Consider the following 25,030-nt stretch of genomic DNA (forward strand, 5'->3'; position numbering starts at 1 on the left):
TTCTAAATATTAACTTTACCTTTAAAAAAATTTAACTACCTTTTTTGTAATATTATATAGTAAAAGACTACACACAAAAAAACTATATTTTATTTCTTTAACAATATTTACCTACTTACATTTATTAAAATGTTATTATAAATTGATTAAATATATTATTTTGCAATATTTTTTCTAAAAAAATTGTTATTATAAACAAAGTAACATTTTTTATTTTAATATTATTATTTATAATTGTTTCCAAAATAAAAGTCTCACATTGAGTAAAAATATGTGACATAAATAGTACCTTTCTTCAATCTCTAATTATTTTTCAAAATTAAAGTCTCGCATCAAGTAAATGAATGATAGATAAAGAGTATATATGATCTTAAAATAAACAAGCTTTGATATTTGATATAAATTTGGTGGTGAATAACTAAAGAATGTCTTCAACCTTAATAGATTTGTAGGAGTTAAGTAAGAAACTGTAAAACTATGTGTTTTAGGTGTTTTAAATTTAACTATTATATGATATATATAATTAAATTGTTGTTTTGTTGTTGTTGCTATTATTTTAGAGCTGTGAGGGTCAAAGGACCCTTGAGAGTTAAGTAATAAGGATTGTGTAGAAAAGATAAATACTAAAAGGGGGTTGAATTGTGTGTATCAAAAACTCGCATGATTTTCGTATTAGAGTAGTAACTCTACATGGAACATTGGGTATTTTATATTAATTCGTTTTAACCACCAATACTACGTCTAGTTCTCAATTCAACCAAATTGAGTTTCACTATCTTTAAATAAAGATATAAGTATTATTTCAACAAGTCACTTCTAGCTCAACTCTAAGTACTATTTGACTTTCCTCTTCAAGCAATTACCCAAATATTCTCTTAACAACAAGTCTCGCTGGACTTAATAACCAAGTATTCTTTTACGGTCAAGCCTTTTCAGACTTAAAACAAGTACTCTTTTTTAGACAAGCCTCTCTAGGCTCAATGTTATCTCGTTTGGCAAGTGTACCAAATCGTATAAGTAGTTCAATGAAAGTATGAGTATCGTCTCCCAAGGGACTTGCGCAACACTTTGCAATTTCACTTGTTATACTAATTAAGCTACCGAAAAGCAATAAGAGTTTGATTTGCTACAGTAAATAATGTAGACAAGCAATAACAATTCTTTTTGGTATTTTGGTAAACACTTAGAGTGCAAAACTTGATTCTAATGCAATATTAATAAATTGTTGGGGTTTGACTTCACTAAACCTTCCTCTCATGCTTATCACTAAGTTCACAATAGTTATTATTCAGAATTTATCAATCACTCTCAAAAGTAACCAACCCTAATCTCTTACAAGTTGGCATCTAAGTTACTAGCTTAAACTATCAATCTCTTGCATAGTTTAACCTAGAAACCAGCTTTAAAAACAAGAGCTTAAGAAAGACCAATGGCATTTACTCTATCTCTAGCAATAAGCACCATTAGCTGCTCTATTTCAAGTCAGGTTTAAAATCATTTCTCAATCTCTTGAAAACCTTAAGTTCAAGTTAAGGGTGATCAAGCCATAACAAGCATTATGCACAGAAAAAGAGCAATAAAACTGAATAACAACTTAGATTGATAGCTTAGAGTTTACACATGAGAATGGGTTTAGTTACATCAAACCCCAACAAGGGTGAGTTTAGCTACACATAGACATGTAGAATACAAATGATGAAGAAAGGAAGAAGCTTGATCTTGAAGGTTCCAGAGCTCTCCAGCCTCCACACAAAGTCCAAGAATGATCCTCCTTACTTCTCTCTTTGAAAATCCCACTTTTAGGTCATAAAAGCTTTTGTTTTATGTGAATAATGACATGTCACCACAATCCACGCTAAGCTTCAGTTCCACGCTCAGCGTGGGAATCAAAATTCTGTTCCAGGGATTCTCTGCCATGCTGAGGCTAAGCGTGGATCTGGGGCTTAGCCTGGGAACTTAACCAAAAATTCCTTCAACTTCAAATTCACCACTTAGTGCTTGACTTCCTTCCTTCTTTCCTAGCTTTCTCCTAAACTACAAAACAACAACCAAATACTTGTAAGTTACCTAAAAACATGATTCAAAAACAAAATGTGATCACCTAACAATTTAGATATGTTTTGAGTTAAAAACAAAGTCTAAAGCAAGGAAAATTGATATAAGTGCTTCAAACTAGGCCATAAACTTAATGAAATCATAGCACTTATCACTCAACTTTATAACAATGGTTATGAAGGTTACATAAGTATTGTATTCATCTGACTTAGACATTATACAACCAATACAGAGTCATGAGTGTTTACAAGAAGGAATAGATTTATAAAGAGTATGTTTCTGTACAAAATATAAATGTGTGTCACTTATGTAAAATTGTATCTCTATCTTTCTTGAGCTTTGAATATTCTTATATAATGACTTAGAGAAAATGATTGTTGCAACACTTTGAGTTAGTGTTGAGTCTAACACACAAGTTTGTTTCGTTTGTTTTCATCGTCTTTTCTTGTGATGACAGGTAATTGTTTGGCTCATTTAATGCGAGTATTAATTGTATTTCACCAAATGGTATCTTTTATCTGATCAAGGAGGTTACTTCTCATCTTTTCACACCAAATGAAGCTTGTGTAGGTAATGTTAGCACAATGTAGTAGTAACAGTGACTTTATTTGCTTTTCTTTGTGATTTTGGGGATCTTTACCCTTGATCCTGTCAAAAAATATGATCTTGTTCTCTTTAACATATTTGTGAGTTCCAAGATGATCTTCTAATTCATCTGTTATGGAATGAAGCATTCAAAAGCATTTTTTGTTAGTCTCAATAAATAATAAGCATTTAATATATATGAGACAAACTATAAGTTTCGTCTGATTTACAACGTTTTATAGAAGATATGCATCTCACACTTTATCTGATAAGTATTTTTGAAAGGCGTTTTTTAAGACATTCTCTTTGTAAAAACATTTTATTTGTTAGCATTAAAATTTTAAGTTCAAGGGATCCATGATTGTCTTTTGACTTAACAATGGTATATAAGGTTTTTCTTAAGACGTAAACCGTATAAGTTCATATTTTAAGAAAAGTTAGAGAGGAGATTTATGGAGCTCAAGAAATCTTTTCATTCCCTCGTTACCTCGATTCCTCCAAAACTCTTCCTACAATTGATCGAAATAGGTAGATTGGTGATTTAAAGCTTGTAGAGTCGAGAATACCAAGTTGGAATCGTGAGAAGATTTCTTCTTTCTTCCTCTTCTCTTATCTTTTAAGTGATTAGAGGTAAGGGAAGCTTTGTGTTTGATCATTGTTGGAATGTGATGATTTTTTATTGTTGATACTCACCAAATGTTGGTTGTCTTGAATAAAATTCCATGAAAGTGTGGTTAGCTTGGGTTTTGGGTCTTGGAGATGGTTATAAATGAATTGATGGTTCTTGTAAATCTTTGGTTGCATGTTGCTTTTAGAGTTGATTTCGAGTTCTATATGCTGGATATGTGTTGAGTTACCTGTTGCATGTTGGTATTTGTTGAATTTTAGGTGAAATGAGCCAAAATGATTTTTGGCCAAGTGCAAAACTTGTCATCACATTAGGTGCACCTTCATGGCGTTAGGTGTGGCTCAATTTAAGGATTCTTAACTTTGATGACGTTGGGTGTAGGATTGGTGGCGTCGAATGGGAGGAGAGAGAATTTTCTCTTTGACTTGGTCACATCAAGCGTGGATTTGAATGGCATCGAACATGAGGAGAGAATCATCTTTGCCGAAGTTGGCATTGACATCAATGGAGTGACGTCGAGTATGAGTTAGGTGGAGACTCTCTACCTAATTGATACTGGGCATGGAGTTTTACGACGCCAAATGTGAGAGACTTAGAGACTCTCTACATCACCCACGTCAAATGCAAGTTGAATGATGTCGAGCCTAGGTGGCACAGAATGACCATTGTCTCAATAGTGTCGTCGGGCACGTTGGAAATAATGTTAGGCGTGATTTGTATGATAAAATATGATGTTTTAAGTTGATTAATAAATGAAGAATGATGATTAAATTATATGATGAATGTTGTATGATTATAACTCATTATGAATTCAACTGATATAATGTATAGTATGTTTATGCAGCTAAGATGTAAGCTAATAGATGATTAAATTGCAAAATTATATGATGTTATAGTTGATTAAGTTGTTAAGTTGTCAAGAATATGGTGAAGATGCATGTCTTAGTTGAGATAAATAAAGACAAAAGGAGAGTTATGTTGTTTAAATTGTTCCCTCTAGGACTTATCTGGAACAATATGGAGGTGTGGTCGATCTATATTGCAGTTGAAATGACCATCTGAGTAAGGTACAAAGTCGTAGGCTTAGTCCCTAACTGAGTATTGAAAGAGAATAGTATTTGGGTCAATTATATTAATCAATATTCTATATTTTTTAATTATTTTATTCCTAAATTAACTTGAGTTAATGATAAATACTAAAAAAATGTAAATAATTTTAAAATGATAAAAATATTAAAAAAAATTACGGTACCCATTATAATTGAAGGTACCAAAACAGTCTAATATATTTTTATTGTAATTACTTATTTTTATTTTTATCTTAATTTAGTATTTTTAATAATTTATCTTTATAAAAAAATTTATATCTTTATATTATTTATATATTTTTTTTAATATTTTATCTTAATGTAGTATCTATTATAAATTAAATAGTTTAATTTTAATATTTTGTTAATACGTTTTAGTTGTTTTTTGGTGTTAATTTTTAAATTTATAATATAAATTAGTTTTTAGTTGTATTATTTATTATTTCTCTTATATTTTAATATTTTTATAGTATTATTACAACATTTTACTTTTAATTTTTGTAATTTTATTATATATAAATAAAATTTGTTATGAAAATTGACCTTTTTATTATTTTTTTTGAATTAATCTTTTGATCAATTTATTTTATACTAGTTTTTAGTCTGAAATTTATGTTATTTATAATTTAATTTTTAAATTTATTTATTCACCTAATTTTAGGTAGCAAGACCCTTAGATTTTTATGGGTATGGTAGCAGTACCCTAAAAATATTTAGAAAAGACTAAAACAAGACTGAACAATATTTGTAGGAATGAAAATATATTTAAATTTATTTTTATTTTTTAAATGGAAGGCCATATTCCTCCCTCCTCTGCCCCTACCAAGATTATTGGTGTAGGTTGGCAAAGTTATTGGTGGGTCGATACTTATAGTTTTCAGTTTTAGGTGAGGTTTTAGGCACTCTTGTCCATATATCCTTGTTCTTGCTATCTAAGATCTAACCATTAACATATGCTTCATCGGGTGATTAGTTCTTTCTTTTTTCTTGTAATTCTTAATCCTTTTGTTTTGGTTGTGTTATGTATTATCATCAACACCATTTGTTTGTTTCTGTTTCTTGTGAAAGAAACATAGAAAATGGCAGTGCTACTTTATAAGTTTATTATTATATGTCTATTTTCATGGTTGTAATTCCACTTTTAGCAACCGACCTCTCCTTGTCTTGATTCTGTAAAAGTTACAATCATACATTGCATCTGACATTTTTTAGACTTTTTCTTGAAAGGCGACATTTTTTTTAGAGATTAGTCGATGTTTGGAAGATTATAAATTGACAATTTTTTAATATGTTATGGTTCTTTTTAGATGAACTAATTTTATTTTTGTTTACAACAATAAGACCTAATTCGTTAAGATTAAAAATTTGATTAATTTAATTAATAACAATAAATTTTCTTAATTTATAATTTTTTTAAAAAACTATCTATAATATTAATGAGAGTCTTAGGGGGGTGTATTAGTTTAGGATTTCGTAGGATTTTAAAAGACTTTTTTTGAGTAAAAAAGTCCATTGGTATTCAATCAGGATTTTATGTCACTTAAAAACAATCCAGTAGTATTCAATATGGATTTTCAAGATTTTTTAAAGAGTCCATTAAAATCCACTGGTATTCATTTGAGATTTTTTACAACTTAAAAACAATCCATTGATATTAAAAAATATAAGGATTTTAAAGGATTGTTGTGTGAGAGAGATTTTGAAGGACTTTCTAGTGTTATCTATAAATATCAAATTCATAAAACAATCACATCCAAACCCAACGGATTTTGAAGGATTGTTTGAAGTGATTTTTCAAGTGTTTTAATAATTTTCAAGTGAGTTTTTCATCTTTTTTTTTCTATGCTCCTGTCTTCTCCATTTTTTCTCTACTAATAATACTACACTATTGTTCATTGCTCATATATATAATATTGTAGTACTGTTCTCATCTCATTCTCCTATTTTGTGAAACTCTGATATGTAAATGATAGTGTCATTGACTTGCTCTATTTTTCTTTTCGTTCTCTTTAATTGACTTGCTTTATTTTATTCTATGTAGTTGAATTTGTTCCTTTATATAACAAAAAAAATGCTTGAAATTTCAACTTTTAAGTGATAATTTTTTTATAACACACGTCAAAAAAGAAAAAGGTGAAAGATGAAATTGATATCATAATCTCTAAATATATATATATATATATATATATATATATATATAAGATGAATTTGTTAGGGTTTCTGTGAGTAGAATGAGATGAAAATGGATCTTAGTTGGGGGAAGAAGCCTCTTAGCATAAAAACTACGAACTCTCTCATTCCCTTGAATTTGTTACTCTTATCCCTCCTTTTATGACTCAACAATTATTTTATTTTTTTTACTATGAATTTTTCTTTTTATTTTTATATTGTGAAATTAAGATTTTTTTTATATTTTTAAAAAAGAAAATTAACATAAGACATTGCAATATCTAATTTTTTAGGGTTTAGGATTTATGCCTTCATTAACTTATTTTTTTAAAAATGAAATATTGTTAAAATATTTGTTAGAATAATTTACATTTATAAATATCGTTAAAAATTATCATATAATATATAACTAAATATATATATATATATATATATATATATATATATATATATATATTCTCTATATCTAAATACTTCCGTTTATATAAAAAGATTATATATCTAAATATTTTCTCAGTAACGAATATACTGATTTTTTTTATATAAAAAATTATCTTTTGTTTTTATATTTTCGTTTTTACATTTTTTTTATAATGATTGAGATATTTGATCCATTTGGATAGCCAAGATATATTCGATCTTGTATAATTGGTGTGCTTCTAAAAATAATAATATAATTTTATTGATTTTGTCTCTTATCCATAATTATTTATATAATTAGTTTTCAACATATATTATTTTAGTAATTCAAATGGGAGATTCACATAGAAATAATAAAGAAAAAGGAAAAGAGAAAGAAAACTATGAAGCTTGGACCAAGGAGGATTCCGATGAATTGTTACAATTGATAGTAGATGCTATAAAAAGATGATAGAATATTATGGAGAATTATTATTATTATTTATCTAGACATTATTGTTTTTTTTTATTATTTTTATCTTTGACTCTTTTTAAATTTGAATGTATGATTTTTTTTTTAAATCTTATCAAATGTCAAAACTCTATAAAATCCCACAGAATCCATTAAAATCCTGATTTAAAAGTCATGTAGAATCCATTAAAATCCTGATTTTAAATCTTGTAGAATCCTACAAAATCTTAAAAGTCATGAAAATCCTGCAAAGTCTTTTAAAATCCGCAGGATTTTTTTTCACTAAAAAAGTCCTTTAAAATCCTAATCCAATACACCCCCCTTACTCTACTAATTATTTATTTGTCTAATGATAAGATATTGGATTGGTATACAACATTATATATTTAAATTATGTTATCGTCATTGTAATTTTTAAAGATAGAAAATTATTTAATTTAGAAAAATGACATTAATTACTTAGCTTATTTCTTATTAAAAATTTAATGTCAAACATTTTAAATTGATATATATAAACAACAGACAGGGACAATGCCATTAACGAATTTTGAAGTCAATTAATCATTATTCATTAACGTTGATAAATATTAGTGTTAGTGAATAGCATAGTTTAATTTTGTGGTTATTTTTTTATTTTGTTTTGGGTATGGACTACAATATGCATTTTTTATTGAAGACAATATTGTCCTACTCAATAGGATTACTATAGACGGTTCTCCTACATATTTTATATAATTGCACACTTAAAATTTATAAACTCAAAATTACTAATTAAATTAAAATAACTTTGTATAAGTTGATTTAGACTTAACACCTTTTTTTGTGTGTTTAACTGACCAATTGTAAAACAAATTAATCAATCTCTACGAATTGTTGGAAGAATAGTACACTTACATTTTTATCTAATTTTTTGCTAAAAAGAGGATGGAAAGAGAACATGTTAGAAAGGATCCAAACTAGGATTCGCCCTCTCCGTTTTTCAACTAGCCGCATTATTTTAAAATGTTAGTTTGCACACATTTTTCTGATAGAAGACCTTTAAGGAAAGTAATAATAACAATATAAAGGTCAGTGATGTAATGTGCAAGCATCACAAAGACTTGGCATTTTTCTCCATTTTGTAGACACATTGGTCAAGCGAAATCTGTGTATAATGTCTGTGACATTTCTCTTTGTTTAGAATTGCGAGAGAAAGTGGAGGTGCGAAAGGAATCCTACTTTATTGATTCTTATTAAGTGGGAAAGACGAAATATGCTGTGTGGTTGGTGCATGAAAGACATTCAAAGTCAGCATAAGAGTATAGCCCAAAAATCAAAATCAACAACCCCAACCCAATCAAAGGAATTTGTGGCTTCCAATGTCCAACACACACCTTACATTTACACACAATGTGGAAGCAAGTGGAAGAAAACAGTGTAGAAAAACAAAATTGTAAAGTGGGAAACTAGCATTTATTTTCAAATGGTTTGGTAATATTTTGCATCCTTTTCACTTAAACCTATCTCAACAACATCAAACTACAGCTGTGATGTGCTGACTCAAGAATGCTCCACATGCCAAATGTTTTTAATTTAGCAAAATCTTAACATGTAATTGGTTTTTTGGTCTTTATTTAGCATAACTGCATACGTTGACATTGTGAGAGTTACTTCTAGACTTGTGCAATGTCATGAGTTTCTTTTTTTATCTAAAAAAACTGGTAATAAATTTTACAAGTTTAGCAAGGGGGAAGATGATGTGATAGAGCAGTGATTAATTAAAAAGAAACCCAATTTTTCAGTATAAGTAGGTGGAAGGGAGAGAGAGAGAGAGAGAGAGAGAGAGAGAGAGAGAGAAAGTGATATGATGTAAAAGAAAGAGAGGAATAAAAAGAAAATGAGATAAAAATTGATGTAAAAAAAAGTGTGTGGATGAATATAATTATCGGATAATTTAGCTTATATAAGCAACAATTGCTTATCATAATAAGCAATTTTTGGTGGTTCTATCAGCATAAATATAGGACTCACAGAATATATGAAGAACTCCCATAAGAACATAAGCATTGGAGTAAAATTTTGTTGAAGTTCTTAAATATTACGTGGCTCCGTAGGATCTACAAAAATTGGTTTAAAATCTTTTAAGCACTCCAGCACTGGAGTTGCTCTAAGATACCATAATATATAAAGCCATGCTAAAGACTGACCAATCTGCAGGGTTCTTGACATAAACTATGCAACAAAACAGACTAAACTGATAATCCCTATGGTAAGTCAAATTTACAAGCTTTAGAGCCAACTAGTAAACACTGCACAGCTTCATTGCATTGAGGCACACCTTCTTACATGCCCTTGTTCATTTTCTAGACACATTTCCTACAGCAGAATTCAAGCCACTTACACTTTTTTCCTTTTCAAGGTCCTCAGTCCTAAGTTTGTTCTTTTTTGTGTCTGAACCAGTTTTCATTCTTTTGGTTTTAGGCTTCCTTGCAGAGTCATCAATGGATTCATCAGCCAAAGCATATCTGTTAACAGCAGAAGTATCCACAGATTTGGCAGCAGATTCTGCAGATTCAGATTTGAAGTTGCGGGCAGAAGCTCTTCCCCTACAGATCCATTAAAAAAATTCCAATGAGGATCCAAAGAAAACACTTAGTATACCTTAATATATCTTGCCTAGCATACAGACTAACCTGGACTGAGAATTGATATTTGCACCCTTGGCCGACTCCAATTTGGATTTTTCTGTGCCTTTTTCTGATCTGTACATTATGAATAACTTGACAGTATAAGCTTAATATATCAAATAAGGATTAAAAGCAAAAAAAATATAAAAATGCATAGAACTTAATTGAGGACACCGACTTAAAAATCATATAAAATAAAAGGCCTGTTATTCCTATGAAATCCAATATAAATTTGTCTGATATGCTATAGATATGATATAGTTCAAGAGATTTAAAATACGATCAGAAAAAAATGACTTATAGTTCGATGTCCTTTCAATTGAAACTGGACTTGCAAAAGAATAACTGACAGAAGCCTTCACTTTGATTTAAAAAAGTTTTCCTTGGGGGGATTGGATACCAGTAGAATATAAAATTAAAAAAAGTAATGAGAACAGTCCTCCATTAACGAAATTTCAAAGCATCTAAAATATGTAGAATAGAGGTACTTACATAAAAGAGTCATACTGAGTAGACCCACAGGTGAAGAGATTACACTAAAACTAACTACAGTTATTTGGGCCAATAAAAAGCGCACCAATGATTAATGAACTTATTGTGTAGGACTAATGGCATATAGAAGTATTTATTGTTCGATGAAGGTATAAATATTTGGACAAAACAAGAGAGATACTTTACTCCTATGAGATCTTTTACGGTATTTTTGGAAGTTTGATTTTGGAGGGAAGAAAACTTTTTGTTTCTAAATTAAGAGAGTTATGTAATGTTTATAAAAATAAACAAAAGACTATTATGCTAATCTGTTGTCATTTCTTCCATTTTTAAAAAAAATTCATCCTATCTTTCCCTTCCCCTCCAAAACTCAACTCCCAACTAGTGTTTACATGATTACATCGAGTTGTCTCTAGAATGAAGGGTTCACATCACATGGAGCACCTGAATAAAGAGCTACTCCTTGATAGATCAAATGACTAATCATTTATATATAATTGATGAATGTCCAAGCTAGTATTTGCATCATCGTGAGGACGGTTCTCATGTATGGAATCACATTAATAGAAGTTATCTCTTAGTTCTTAGAGAGGAAAAAAATAGTTTAATACCAGTAATGTTAGGCATTAATGTCCAGCAGACCAGATTATACTTACATGTTTGATGCTTCTGCAACCTTCTGAAGTGGAAGTCCTTCCTGAAACCAGAATATCAGCGTGCATGAATTAAATTTATAATATTACATCATACTACACAGTACACACACTCACGTACATACAATAATAAAAAAAAGCGTCAAAGCTTTATACTCACCTCATCTGATTAAGCAGCAACAGAAACACACACATATGACAGATGTACATACAATAACTAAATAAGCATCAAAACTTTATACTATTAAACATCAACTACACACAAACACATTTGTACAGTTATTAAATATGCATGAAAGCTTTATGCTCACCTCATTTAATGAATCATCAACAGAAACTAGTTGCCAGCGCTGTTTTCTGAGGTTCAACACTTCAATATCACCATCAGTATACAAAATCTATTGAAAAGCAATCCAAAATATTAACAAATATTATTATGAAGCTTATTCAAGGTTTATTTCTTGTACAAATCTTTCAACAACAAAAAAGTGAAAACAAGGTAACATTTTGTAATCAATAGAGAAAACAAGTAATGAGAACAGAAGATCGAAAATAAGAAGGTTTTGAAAGGATCAGAATATCTTCAATCAGCATGTTACGTGGTTTTGATTTAAAGAATAGCATACAGAATGCATTCCAAATAAGTGGCAATATTTGTTGGATAATCTTAAATTTCTAGAGATATCCGAGATATTCGAGATATCCAAGATATCCGGGATATCCGATTTAGTTATCTGGAATTATTTGATTTTGAGTTATTTGGTTTCAGATTAGATAAGATAGTTTTTTGGTAAGTTTTGATTTGATAAGATATTTTATTATCTTCTTGTTAATTCAGTACGTTGTACAATGGCTATTTAAAGGCCATCTCTTATTCAATAAAAATTACAGTGAGTTGCTACGATCACCCACAATTTTAGTGTTACTCGTCTCTCTTAGTTTTTCTACAAATTGGTATCAGAGCTATATGCTCTGAGTGCCGAGTGTGAGGGGAAAACAGTGTGCGCCTGTGAAGGGGGAAGAAAGAAGAAAGAGAGAGTAATGGCAAAGGTTGTGAATGGAATGACCGTACCACAACTGTCAAAGAAAACCAATTATGATAATTGGTGTTTACAAATGAAGACCCTGTTGGGTTCCCAAAGTCTATGGGACATAGTGGAGAAGGGGTTCCAAGAACCCGAGGAGGACGAAGACCAATCTGTGGCTCAGATTGCCACATTGGAAAAGACACGAGTGAAGGACAAATCGGCTTTGTATTTTTTGTACAATGCCGTGGATGAGTCAGGTTTCGAGAAGATTGCAAACGCTGCATCTTCAAAGGAAGCATGGAAGATCTTAGAAGTTGCGCACAGAGGTAACCACCGTGTCAGACAGATCCGACTTCAAACTCTCCGAGGAGAGTTTGAGAGTTTGAAGATGGAGGATAAGGAACAAGTATCCGAGTACATAACTCGGGTGGAGAAGGTGGCTAACCAACTAGGAAGGAATGGGGAGCCAATGCCAGCAAGTAGAATTGTGGAGAAAATCTTGAGATCATTAACAGATGATTTCGAGAGTATTGCATGCGTAATTGAGGAGTCAAAGGACTTGTCAGTTCTCTCAGTGGAAGAGCTCGCTGGGTCACTCGAAGCCCACGAACAAAGGAGGAGGAAGATGAAGAATACTCTTGATCAAGCATTACAGGCGCAACTTGATTTGAATGAAACTCGGAACACTCAGGGCCGAAGATCAGGAGGACAAGGACGAGGTGATCATGGAGGACGAGGCAAAGGACGAGGTGATCATGGAGGTGATCAAGGACGAGGTCGAGGACGAGGTGACCATGGAGGTGGACAAGGACGAGGTGATCGTAGCCAAGGAAGTCAGCCGAGGTCCGAGGTGGAATGTTATAAGTGTGGCAAACTCGGCCACTACGCAAAGGAATGCAGATCGGCAAATTGCTACAACTGTGGCAAATACGGTCACATAGCAAAGTATTGCCGAGCTAAAAGCCGAAGTGAAGAAAAAGGGAAGAATCTTCTCACAGAAGAAGAGGACGAGGAAGCAGGAATTTTGATGATGACGCAGAGCTCGGAGACCAAGCTACGTCCGAGTTCTGCCTCCGAGGTCCAGCTAAACTTGAGTTGCGTCGAGAGATCAACAATTGAGCCTCCAAGCTCATATGAGAAGTCAGAAGCCGAGCTTGATTCGAGTTGCCTAAACAACTCGATCTGGTATTTGGACACTGGAGCGAGCAATCATATGTGTGGAGAAGAAAGTTTCTTCAATGAACTCATCAAGGTAAAGGCTGGATTCGTGTCATTTGGGGATGATTCCAAGGTGGCGGTAAAAGGGCGTGGAACCATCAAGTTTATACAGAAGGATGGACGAGTTGGAGAAATAAGGAATGTCTACTACGTTCCCGAGCTTAAGAATAACATCTTAAGCATGGGGCAGATGATGGAGAAAGGAAACTCGGTTCTGATGAAGGATCGAGTGCTTTATTTGAAGGACAAGCATGATCGTTTGATAGCCCGAGTGGAGATGAAAAAGAATAGGATGTATAAACTGGAGCTGAACATCCTTCAAAATAAGTGCTTGAAGCTGGACGTGAAGGATGAAGCCATGATGTGGCATTTTCGTTTTGGGCATTTAAACTTTGGAGGCTTGGCCGAGCTATCAAGGAAGGAGTTGGTACTCGGACTACGTGGTGTTGAGTTTGACAAGAAGTTTTGTGAAGCGTGTGTACTTGGAAAGCATACAAGGACAAGTTTTCCGAGCTCGTCCGAGCACAAAGCGAAGGAGCAACTTGGGCTGATACACACTGACTTGTGTGGACCAATCTCTCCAGCATCTTTCAGTGGTAAGAAATATTTCATCTCTTTCATAGATGATTTCTCTCGAAAGACCTGGGTATATTTTTTGCAAGAAAAATCAAAGGCATTTGAAGCTTTTAAGAAGTTTAAAGTCATGGTGGAGAAAGAGACTAACAAGCAAATTAAAGCTTTGAGGTCGGACAGAGGTGGAGAATTCACATCGGCAGAGTTTATGGAATACTGTGAAGAGCAAGGTATAAAGCGTCTTCTCACAGCTCCATATTCACCACAACAAAATGGAGTAGCTGAAAGAAAGAATCGTACTATTCTTGAAATGGTCCGAACCATGCTTAAAGGGAAGAATATGCCTGAGAAGTTTTGGGCAGAGGCAGTACAGTGTGCTATATATATACAGAACAGGTGCCCACATTCAAAATTGGATGATGTGACACCTCAAGAAGCATGGAGTGGACAAAAACCGAGTATACGTCACTTCAAGATCTTTGGAAGCCTTGCTTACGGTCATGTTCCAGCTCAGCTCAGAACGAAGCTTGATGATAGGAGCAAGAAGTACATTTTGATCGGGTATGATGAAAAGGCAAAAGCCTACAAATTGTATAACCCTGTTACAGGTAAAATTCTGGTAAGCCGAGATGTCCAAGTAGATGAGGAAAGTGAGTGGAGTTGGAGTAACTCGGAAACGACCTCGGGGAGCTCGAACTCTGAAAGGGAGAACTCGGAGATAATAGGGAGAAGCTCGGATAGGACCAATGAGCATTCCGAGGAAGATGATGAACCTGAGCAACTTAGAACTCGGAGCTTGCAAGACATCTACAACTCCACTGACGAGTTACATGTAGTATGTCTATTGACAAGAACAGAAGACATAAAATCTGAAGAGGTGGTACTTGATGAAAGATGGAAGAAAGCAACGGATGAGGAGATCGGATCAATTGAGAAGAGTGAGATGGGAAGTAAAGCTGAGCTAGTTGAGGAGTTTAAAGAAGTGAAGAGGGAGTTTGTGATGACCGATTTGGACATCATGAAGTACTTTCTGGGTTTAAAGGTGGACCAAAGAGCAACGGGTATTTTTGTGTCCCAAAAGAGGCATCGGCCACCTCGACGCAGGGGGTGCTGGACGTTGCATGGCTCGCGGGGCCATGGTACACAGAGGAGTATCGCGCTCTGGTGGAAGAAGCATCGAAATGAAAGAAGAAGGAGAAATTTAAGATTATGGGGGAGTTTTGTTGGATAATCTTAAATTTCTAGAGATATCCGAGATATCCGAGATATTCGAGATATCCAAGATATCCGGGATATCCGATTTAGTTATCTGGAATTATTTGATTTTGAGTTATTTGGTTTCAGATTAGATAAGATAGTTTTTTGGTAAGTTTTGATTTGATAAGATATTTTATTATCTTCTTGTTAATTCAGTACGTTGTACAATGGCTATTTAAAGGCCATCTCTTATTCAATAAAAATTACAGTGAGTTGCTACGATCACCCACAATTTTAGTGTTACTCGTCTCTCTTAGTTTTTCTACAAATATTATCCTACATATGCAAAGATGCACGAACAAACCCTAGAGTCAAAGCAACTAAAAGAAAAAAGAAAAAAAGATCAGCAACAGCCATCTCACCTTGTGCTTTCCTTTGATAGGATTAAAAGAATTGATAACGCCTTCGTAAAACCTGAAGTAAAGATTTATGCACAAATTAATGGATCAAATAAAGCAAGCAACAACAACGTGCACACACTGAAACTGAAATTATAAAACAAGATAAAAATTTAGTAGGTATAAGGAAGGTATTAAATAACTTACCAATATCTTTAAAGGAAAAAACTTCCACAACATAGCATTTAGCTTTAAAGCTAAAGTTAAAAAAACAACCTGATTTGAATTCTCCATCTAAACCACAAAGCATGTTTCTTAATTCAAATGTTATAACACAATCTTATAAGTGCCTCCACTCTATTTTCAGAAGCACATGCAATTATCTTATAAGCCTACTGAATGAGCTTTCAAGACATGGATAGTGGTTTTGAAATCTGAAAATTCAAGGGAACTTATCGATAATAAACTTTAAAATTATTTTTTGAACAATCCCACCAAAACATAAAAAGTATTGCACATGAGAACTCTATTAAGTATTGACAGAGGAAGTCCACATTATAAAAAAAATGGCTCATGGTAAACCTTCGTCCTCCTTTGATATATGTGTATGATTCCAAACCCAACTATGATTTATAACGTAGTTTCCTCTAAATATAAGTATTGTCCTAAACTCATAGTTCATAAGCATGAAATGTTAGGGCCAAGATAGTTTAGCAAAAATCTTCCACAAAAGGTTTAAAAAGGGAGAAAAACCCAATTCAAACCCCCCCCCCCCAACCTCCTTGGGTTTTTCTATTCTCATATTTCATTGCAGAGTCGTGGGGCCTAATGCAGCTAAGGCTATAGTATACTTGCTTAGAAATTGGCAACAGAGGAATGCAGAGATAGAAATAGAATACAAAATATGCTACTGTGATACTTACTTTTTATCCTTCGGCCACCAAACCTTGATCCTACTACCAACCAATGGGTTACCATCATAAGATTGAGATGCCTGAAGAAAACATTGTACAGAAAATAGTAATTTATAAGGGGAAATTTCCAGTAAACAAACAACACTGATAACAAGAATCTAATTCAAACCATTGTCAAAAGCCTTAAAATTGAATGTTACGTAAAAAAAAATACTAGTTTAGTGTTTAAATTGTTAGATTTCATCTTAAAACTAATTGGCATTAAGTGAAGTTGTCCAATTGATATATAAACCACACCCGGAGAATTGAGGCCGGCAATGTAGGACTTCTCAACATCCTCCCTCCACATATGCCTACTGAACTAGGCGATGCTTACTAGAATAGGCAAACCAAGAAGATGGACTTTAGGCTCTGATACCATATTAGATTTCATCTTAAAAACCAATTGGTATTAAGTGAAATTTCCCAACTGATATATAAATCGTATCCTAAGAATTGAGACAGCCGATGTGGGACTTCCCAACATAAATCACTAGTTCTATGTGGTAGTATGGGAGTAGGGTAGAATTTTTACACGGGACAAAGGCCACACACACATTCATAGAGAGATATGATCAGATATAATTTTTTAATTAAGAAGTCAAAAGAAGAAATAGAAAGGCCATATAATGCCATTAACCTTTCCATTTCCCAAGGCATATCATCTGGTTAGCATAAATAGTACATAATCTTAGAGAGTATCACACATTAAGGACATTCCAGAGTAAACCAAAAAAGAACACCAAGTCGTATAAAAATTAAAGAAAATGAGATATTCCATGGGGTTTTATTGGAAAAAACTGAAATGTCAATAACTCCACTCTGAATTTCAAATACATACCTTTGCACTCAAAGTAATGTGTCTTCCCCTCCGCTTTGTTTGTGGGGTTTCCTTGAAGCCACTTAATGTTTTACTTGCAGATTCAGCAATCAGCTCCTAAACAGAAGGGACATGACAACATATGTGAGGTTTAATAGTATGTCGTGTGTTGTTTTGGAGGATTGTAAATGATACTTGCCATACCTTCACAACGGATGATTTGTTGAGACCCTTATTAGAAGTAGCATCTCCCCTCCTCCTTTTCTTAATAACTGTTTGAGCAGATGATGTTCCCTCTTCTTTATTTTCTAGCTCAACATTCATAGATGACTCATGTTTCCCCTCATCTCCACAAGAAACATTAGGTTCCATCTTAGCAACTACCGTATCTGAAGCCACAGCAGTTTTCCCACCAAACTTTATAGAAAGTTTGATTTTCTTAGCAGGTTTTAGTTCAGAATCCTTCCTTACTTCAGATTCCTTTTCCAACCTAACTGCTGGGGAATCCAAAGAAGTATCCTCGGGCAGAGGATTCAAGTTGTCTTCCTTTAACATTGACACAGAATTAGAGTGAACATCTTGATTGATGCAACATCCATCAGGAATTTTATTATTTAAAGAAGGAGCAGCATCAGTATTCTCATCAGTTTTAGGTTTAGAAGCTAAAGCTTCACAACCTTTGCTTGTATCTTCAGGCTTTGACATCACACCATCCTTGAAGGAAGCAGGGTTATCATTAGGTGGAAAATCACTGCCAATATTGTGAGTCCTTATGGATTGGGCAGGTTTTATGTTCTCACTTTTTGTCTTAGAAACTATAGCTTCACTTACAGTTTTAGGCTTTTGATGCAACTTATCCTTTCTGGAAACAGGTTTTTCAGAAGACGGAAAAGCAGAACTACAATTGCGAGCTTTTCTGGATAGAGCTGATTTCCCAGGTTTTGTTTCCCGAAAAATCCATGAGTGGTCATAGCCTTCCTCTTCGTTCATTAGAGAATTAGGCTTACGGCCCCTCTTTTTTGGTACTGTATTCAGCTGAGTTTCTGATGTTGGTTCCTGAACAGACTCTGCATTGTCGGTTTCCAAATTGGCTTTGGCATTTTCTGCTTTGGAATTCTTCGTAATTTCAGAATGTGGTTTCCTTTTTGAACCAGATATTTTTATAGCTTCGTCATTCATAGTAGAAGGACTGGCACTTCTTACGTTTGACTTTGTAGCATCCAAGATTTGGACATCTCTCTCACCAGTAATATCTGGTTCTTGCCTCTTGGTTGCCTGATAAAGAATTAAGTTAAATGTTTAATACTGCATTAATATTGACTGATGCTTTAACGAAGCAAGCATTGAATTGTATTTGTAAAGGAAAATTTAATAATCAAATAACTCATTGAGAAAGGCAAAGATAATTTACATCACATGATTGTTCCTCTGCATCTTTAGGAACATCAAGCTTGTTCTCAGCTTCATGAACCTGAAGCATTACAACAAAACCAATCCTAACTTCAATCTAGCTCAAAGGCTAAAGTCAAGTAACAACATCTTGCAAATAACAATAAAAAATATGAAGATATCAATGTAATAGAGATAAACATCATTCACATTCCCCAACCCCCAATAACAGAACTCAAGTGTCATTACATATGGAAACAGCTTGAGTGAGCAAGAATATTTTGATGGTAAATTACTGGTTTATTATCAATCAACTGGAGTGTTTATTTTCCTCTGCTGGAATTTTATCAGTTTCCTGTTTCCTCCTTGAATAAAATGGAACACAAGTGACATGCTTGGCAGCTGTTCATTTCCTACTTAAGTTTTTAGTACACATTTGCTTTTTGGGGATGTTTGAAGAATGAGAACCAGTCTGCTTAAGATTTGAAACATTTAATCACAAACATATTCCAAGTTGGTTATTTGAACTCTTAATCGCATCCCCAACAACCCCCCCCCCCCCCCTGCCCCCCAAAAAAAAAGAGAAAACTAACCTTCTTTCACAGTCTTCAGTTACCTAATTTCTGATTCTTTAAGTTAATTTCTATTTTTTTTTTTTTAATTGAGCATCATTGCTTTTTCCAAAAGAATTAATTTCAAAGGTTGTTTTAGAAAAGATACTAACAAACAGTCAAGGTTCTAGAGAACTTGAAGACATGATTTCCAATATGCAGCAAAATTAATATTTAGCAAGAGTATCACATATTAACTATAATAGTTTATCTGATAGTGGTGCAAGTAAAACTCACCATTGTTTTCTTAGAACAATTTGAATCATCGCATTTAGGGGTATCAGACTCATTCTGGCAAATACTAGCTACTATATGTGCATACTCATTTAAAGCCCTGCCTGAGGACTCCACTGCCTTCATGAGAAAAGGCTTGAGCTTGATAGCACAATTGCTAATTATTTTTTCCGCCATTGTCCAAGAAATAGGTGAAATAGTCTGGGAAAATAAATTAAACCAGATTGACTAAATAAATAAAAGGACATAAAATAACAAATAACAAAATAAATAAATAGATAAAATAAACAAAAAGAAAATAAAATACGAGATAAAATTGATATAATGCAACGCTAGTTACCTGATTTTCATTGGCTGCACTTTCCAATAGAGGTCTGAGAAGATCTGAGGAAATTTGCTCACTTTCTTGCAAGATCAGGGTCATTATGGTTTCCATTGAATGAATTGCATTACAGGGATGGTTTGACCTTTAAATTGAACAAATACTTTGTAATTAATAATTCTAGAATTGAATGAAAGCTTAAAAGTGGGAAAAGAAAAGGAGGGAAAGGCAAACAACTCTTTTTTTTTTTTTTGAAGCAAGCAATCTACATTTTCATCAAATTATTAATGTAAAAAACAACTTCTCAAATTTTCGTCTATGATCTACTAGCCATTTGAAAAAGGAAAATGCAAAGAAAACCCTAATTTCCTTGGCCACACCACCTCATTCCTGAATACTTAAAACGGAAAAAAATTCACAAGAAAGTTGCTTCATGTTCAGAAGCATCTCAAGTAAAATGATAGGAAACTGGAAGACAAAGGCCTGTTTTACTGAAAACATTCACTCAAATTTCTTCTCTTTATTACTAAGGTTATATTAGTATCAGAGAGACATTGGTCAAGAACAGATGCAACAAACACACCCAAACAGAAAAGAAAATGGAGACTATTAGATATAAAATCATTCATGAGCCTTAATCGCTAACCTGTTAGGTGGAAGCTAAAAAATGGTTTTACATGACATCTAACAGAGACAATGCAGACACTTCAGGATCCCAGGTCTGCTTCCTCCCCTTGCTCCTCACACTAAACTTGCTCACCCCTCTTATCCCTCCTCCATATTCCTTTTATTGTTTTCATTGCAAATACGCATCTGATTCTATTCATTACATTTCACATATCACTAATGATTATCTCTACTATTTGCCTCATTGCCCACATGAAACTTGATCCCCTGCTGCCCTTCTCTATCTTCCTAACATACATCCTAGCAATGAGAGGATGTCTAACATGTGTTTTCAAGGACATGAGGACAGCATGCAGATAAACTCACATATGATTAAAATTTAAAAATGATCATAAGGTTATGTGATCAATTTCAATATGCTTCACCAAAATTGCGGAACTGTTTAAATATAAACTATTTCTACAGATCTCAAATATCCACTTAGAAGAAATAGAAAATAAACTTAAAAGTTGAGTGCGGGAATTTTATAAAGATTATGTTCATTTGTTAAATAAGTAATTGGAAATGAAGAAACATATAAAGGTTTAGAGCAGGAAGAAACAGATAAAAGACACTGTCAAGGCTCTAACCTTATAAATCTCAAGAATTGCTGAAACATTTCAATAACCAGGTCATTACACTCAAGGTCCAGCATGACCAAGCATAATCTGACCTTATTGACATTATCAAGTATGGTAAGTGCTTTTTCATAGCCATGGCCTGATATGTGAGACAATTTCTTGAAAGATGCCACTGTGAGCTTGAAGATTTCCTGTTCACCGTGAAATGAAATGCTATATTATAACTTGAACAAGAAAATTATGGTTACATTTATAGTATACACTATACAGTATAGTTGAATAAATTAATAGAAAAAATACCAATGCATCAAACTAAAATCAGTAACCTTCATTTGTTCATCATCATAAGGGACATCTGGCGCCGTGATTCTTGTAATCTCAGTGAGGCAAGATGTAACCGAAAGCTTAACATCATCATCTGTGTGCCTCAAAAGTTCATCGGAAATCAATGCCTTCATTGAAGGTACAAGTGATTCTTGAATTGGCTTGGCTGGATCTTGATCCACAGTTGATAATAGAAGCTCCAATTTCTAAAAATTAGAAAACCAAAAATGAGAACTCAGAGATCAATCAAGCTTAGAAGGCCTGTTGTAACAATGTTGTTAAACTTTATTCCAAAATTCATAAGCAGCACTGAAATACATGGGGAAAACTCCCAATTTATGTTGTTACTTGAGAAGAGTTAAACCTGATATTCCACTTGATCTTTTCAACTCAAGTGATGGCATAAACTAAACCCTTTATATCCATATTTTAGTGCATAATTTGTGAGTACATGTCATATCAAAGCAAACAGTGATGTAAGGTAAAATATACCTTCACCCCCATTAAACAAAAATAAAAAATATAAATAAATTTGTTTGCATCTAATCAGCAAGCTATATAATAGAACTCATGATCAAATTCAACAATGTAGTGAATTCATTTGACTAATTGTTGCAACCATACAATAAAATCAAAAGGAACCAAAGTTATAACATCAAGGAGATAGAGAGCATCAAGCTCCACATGTCAATAACTACTCGGCTGTTCTTGAGTAGCTGGGAGAATCTTTTTTCATAATAGCAGAAGTTCATTTGAACAAGGAGAATAAAGTTGCAAGGATATTGGAGGATAAGGGATATCCTCCACAAAGAAAATGAAAAAATAAAACAATAAAAGAGAAAACATCTGAAGCAAAGCTGTCCAATTCTTTCTCATATCAATTGGGAGTAAATGGAATTTTATGGTTCTGGATTCTAGTATCTGGTTTGGAACTGTATTGCTTTCACTGATCTGTGCAAGGATTTAATAGGGGTCTGAACTCTGAAGGGAAGTCCTAGGATATTGATCATTAGGGAAGGGTGTCCCAACCATGCAATTCATGCAAGATTGGTCCCTGACAAGCAAGTGTGCTGGCTAAACAGAAGTGTGGGTTACTGGCTCCGGGTCAACAGCCGCTGCAAGTTGATGGTGACAAGTCTTGAGTGAGAATCAAGTTTTTGGGATTGTGTGCAACTCTGTATGAATGAACAATGGTCACTACGTGGGAGATAAAGGCTGGTCAACAAACTGGATATGACTTGTTGATTATAGCTACACAGTGCTTAAGGCTTCCTTAACCTCCCAAAGGAAACCCTCCCTTTTCCAAAGGTGGTGAATCTTTGATGCAGTCTCCTTCCCTTAAAATCCTAGCAATCCACTCAATGTACAATTCACAAGAATATGGGAAGGTTGGCTCCCTTTACAAGGTAGAGACTTTTGCACTGCTCTTGCCAAAGTATCCACCACCTCATGGTGAAGCATTTTGGCATGGCATCCCAGATTATAGCTGTCAAGGGAATCTGGGAAGCACCCCACTAAAAACATGATCTTCAAGGAGGCTTTGGACTTCCAAAAGGGCGTATAAAGATGGACATGACAGTCACACAATTCAACCAATGATTCAGAAATTGGAAAAGGGATTTGCAGGAACACACCCCATTAGACAAGTGAATTGAGTCACAGAGACACAAAGAGACCCAAAGTCAGAAAATTCAAGAAAAAATAAAACTCTTAATGCTACAGAAGAAGTGAAAGGCATTAGACATGATAGATCATGAGAAAGAATATAATCACAATAATATTTTTTTATAAACCACAAATCTACATTATCTCAGGAAAATCTCCGAAATTCAGGTTTCCCAATCCATTTGAGGTTAGAAACAGCAACCATCAAGATAAACAATTGCGTCTCAGGAAAACAAAAAAAAATCTTGAGAAAAATATGTATCTACAGCAGACATAAGAAATTATAGGCAACAACAACACAGAAACTAACTATCAATTCAGAAGACACAGTGGAATTAACAACAGAAAAAGAAAACATTACATGAAGAAGTTCTCGAAGATCATCACCGGAGGGAGACTGGAGAAGCTTCCTCCCCACTCGCTTCAGCATCTTCGCTGTGTCAGGAAGAGAACTCATCTTCTGCAGAGTTTCACATTCACCAGAGTAGGAACAATTTTATAGTCTCACTCTCACCCTGCAAATAACTAACGTTGTACTTGTACATGCAAACAGACACCGAAAATTATCAGTTTCAGAACTCACCAATGATTTTTAATAACCCCTCCGTTCAGTTCCTGAGTTTGAAAACAACTATGTATGCACTGTACTAGGATTTTTTTGTTTTCTTCTCTTCTTTTTTCTTCCTGTTACTTGGTACCTTAAAAAAACAAGAAAAAAACTTAAAAGGGTCATTTCCTTTCTCCAGCATTGGCACTTTAACGTCAATTTTTGAGTGTTGGAGACAGTGCTGATGAACTCAGTTTCGGTAATCTTCTTGCTGCAATTACCATCATAGCCCTTATTTAATATTTTTCTGAATTGAAGTATTGATCACTTGCACCCGAAAGTGCTTATGTGTCACTGACAGACACACCCATGAACCTGCTTTGGTCTTTGGCGCCTATATCAATCTATTATGCTGACAAGTGACATTTACAATTTGCACCTAGGTGTTGAAAGTGGATCCTACATCTTTCACTAGAGAAACTCCAAAATTTCCACATTTTTAGATATTAATAACATAACTTCATTTTGATTCATCTTTATTACAAGTGTTCTCTTTTGACAAAGAGTGATGAGATTGTTAAATTTTATAATAATAATTTCAAATTTTGTTAAGGATAATTTTTAATTGATTAAAAAAAACTTTATAATGAAAGTACTTGAAAAATAAACATAAATTTTATAGTGAACATGTAAAGAAATTTAGTTTTGACTGATGGATACACAAGACTCGTCCTTGTTGTAAATACACAAAAACAAAAACATAATCCCAGCATATTATACATTTATACATAACATATTTTATTAAAATAGAGATATGTATATGTGTTTCAGGTATGTACATATATTTCTATTATTCATCAGAAATAATGTTTATATATATATATATATATATATATATATATATATATATATATATATATATTATAAGAATATAGTCACACAACCTTATCTACAATGAATCATATATATCCATGCAAACTTATGCACAATAACTTATCATTACATTTCAAACTTCAAATTTAAAATATGAATAGTTTATAATATTATAAAATCAATAACAAATTCTAAAACTAAACATGTTGCGTGTGTATTTACATGTACAACACTTTGTACTACTAAATTGTTTGTCGTGTGTGACTCAGGCTACATAGTGCCTCTAATTGCCAAAATGAACTTTCTTGATGAGGTTGCCGATTTCATCCAAAAGATTATAACAAAGAAACTGAGACGTGTAGGGAGGAGACTCCTCAAGTTCACTTCCATTGATAAACTCTTGGAACAACTTGATCTAATGTCT

General features: G+C 33.3%; 1 protein-coding gene across 1 annotated transcript; it reads right to left on the reverse strand.

Moving 5' to 3' along the window:
• Positions 1 to 9,441: 9,441 nt before the first annotated feature.
• LOC109812986 (sister chromatid cohesion protein PDS5 homolog D) lies at positions 9,442 to 24,083 on the reverse strand. Its single transcript, XM_029274305.2, has 15 exons — positions 23,770 to 24,083; positions 23,548 to 23,646; positions 21,524 to 21,727; positions 21,207 to 21,388; positions 19,969 to 20,095; positions 19,632 to 19,829; positions 18,806 to 18,865; positions 17,599 to 18,669; positions 17,416 to 17,511; positions 16,545 to 16,615; positions 15,646 to 15,697; positions 11,519 to 11,605; positions 11,211 to 11,251; positions 10,069 to 10,137; positions 9,442 to 9,981 (listed from the first exon to the last, which is right to left on the reverse strand). The coding sequence occupies exons 2-15, from the start codon at positions 23,641 to 23,643 to the stop codon at positions 9,732 to 9,734; spliced, it is 2,604 nt and encodes an 867-aa protein (XP_029130138.1). The 5' UTR covers positions 23,644 to 23,646; positions 23,770 to 24,083; the 3' UTR covers positions 9,442 to 9,731.
• Positions 24,084 to 25,030: the final 947 nt, after the last annotated feature.

Source organism: Cajanus cajan, chromosome 5 (genome assembly GCF_000230855.2).
Source record: "Cajanus cajan strain Asha chromosome 5, NIPB_CcT2T_4, whole genome shotgun sequence".
NCBI lineage: Eukaryota > Viridiplantae > Streptophyta > Magnoliopsida > Fabales > Fabaceae > Cajanus > Cajanus cajan.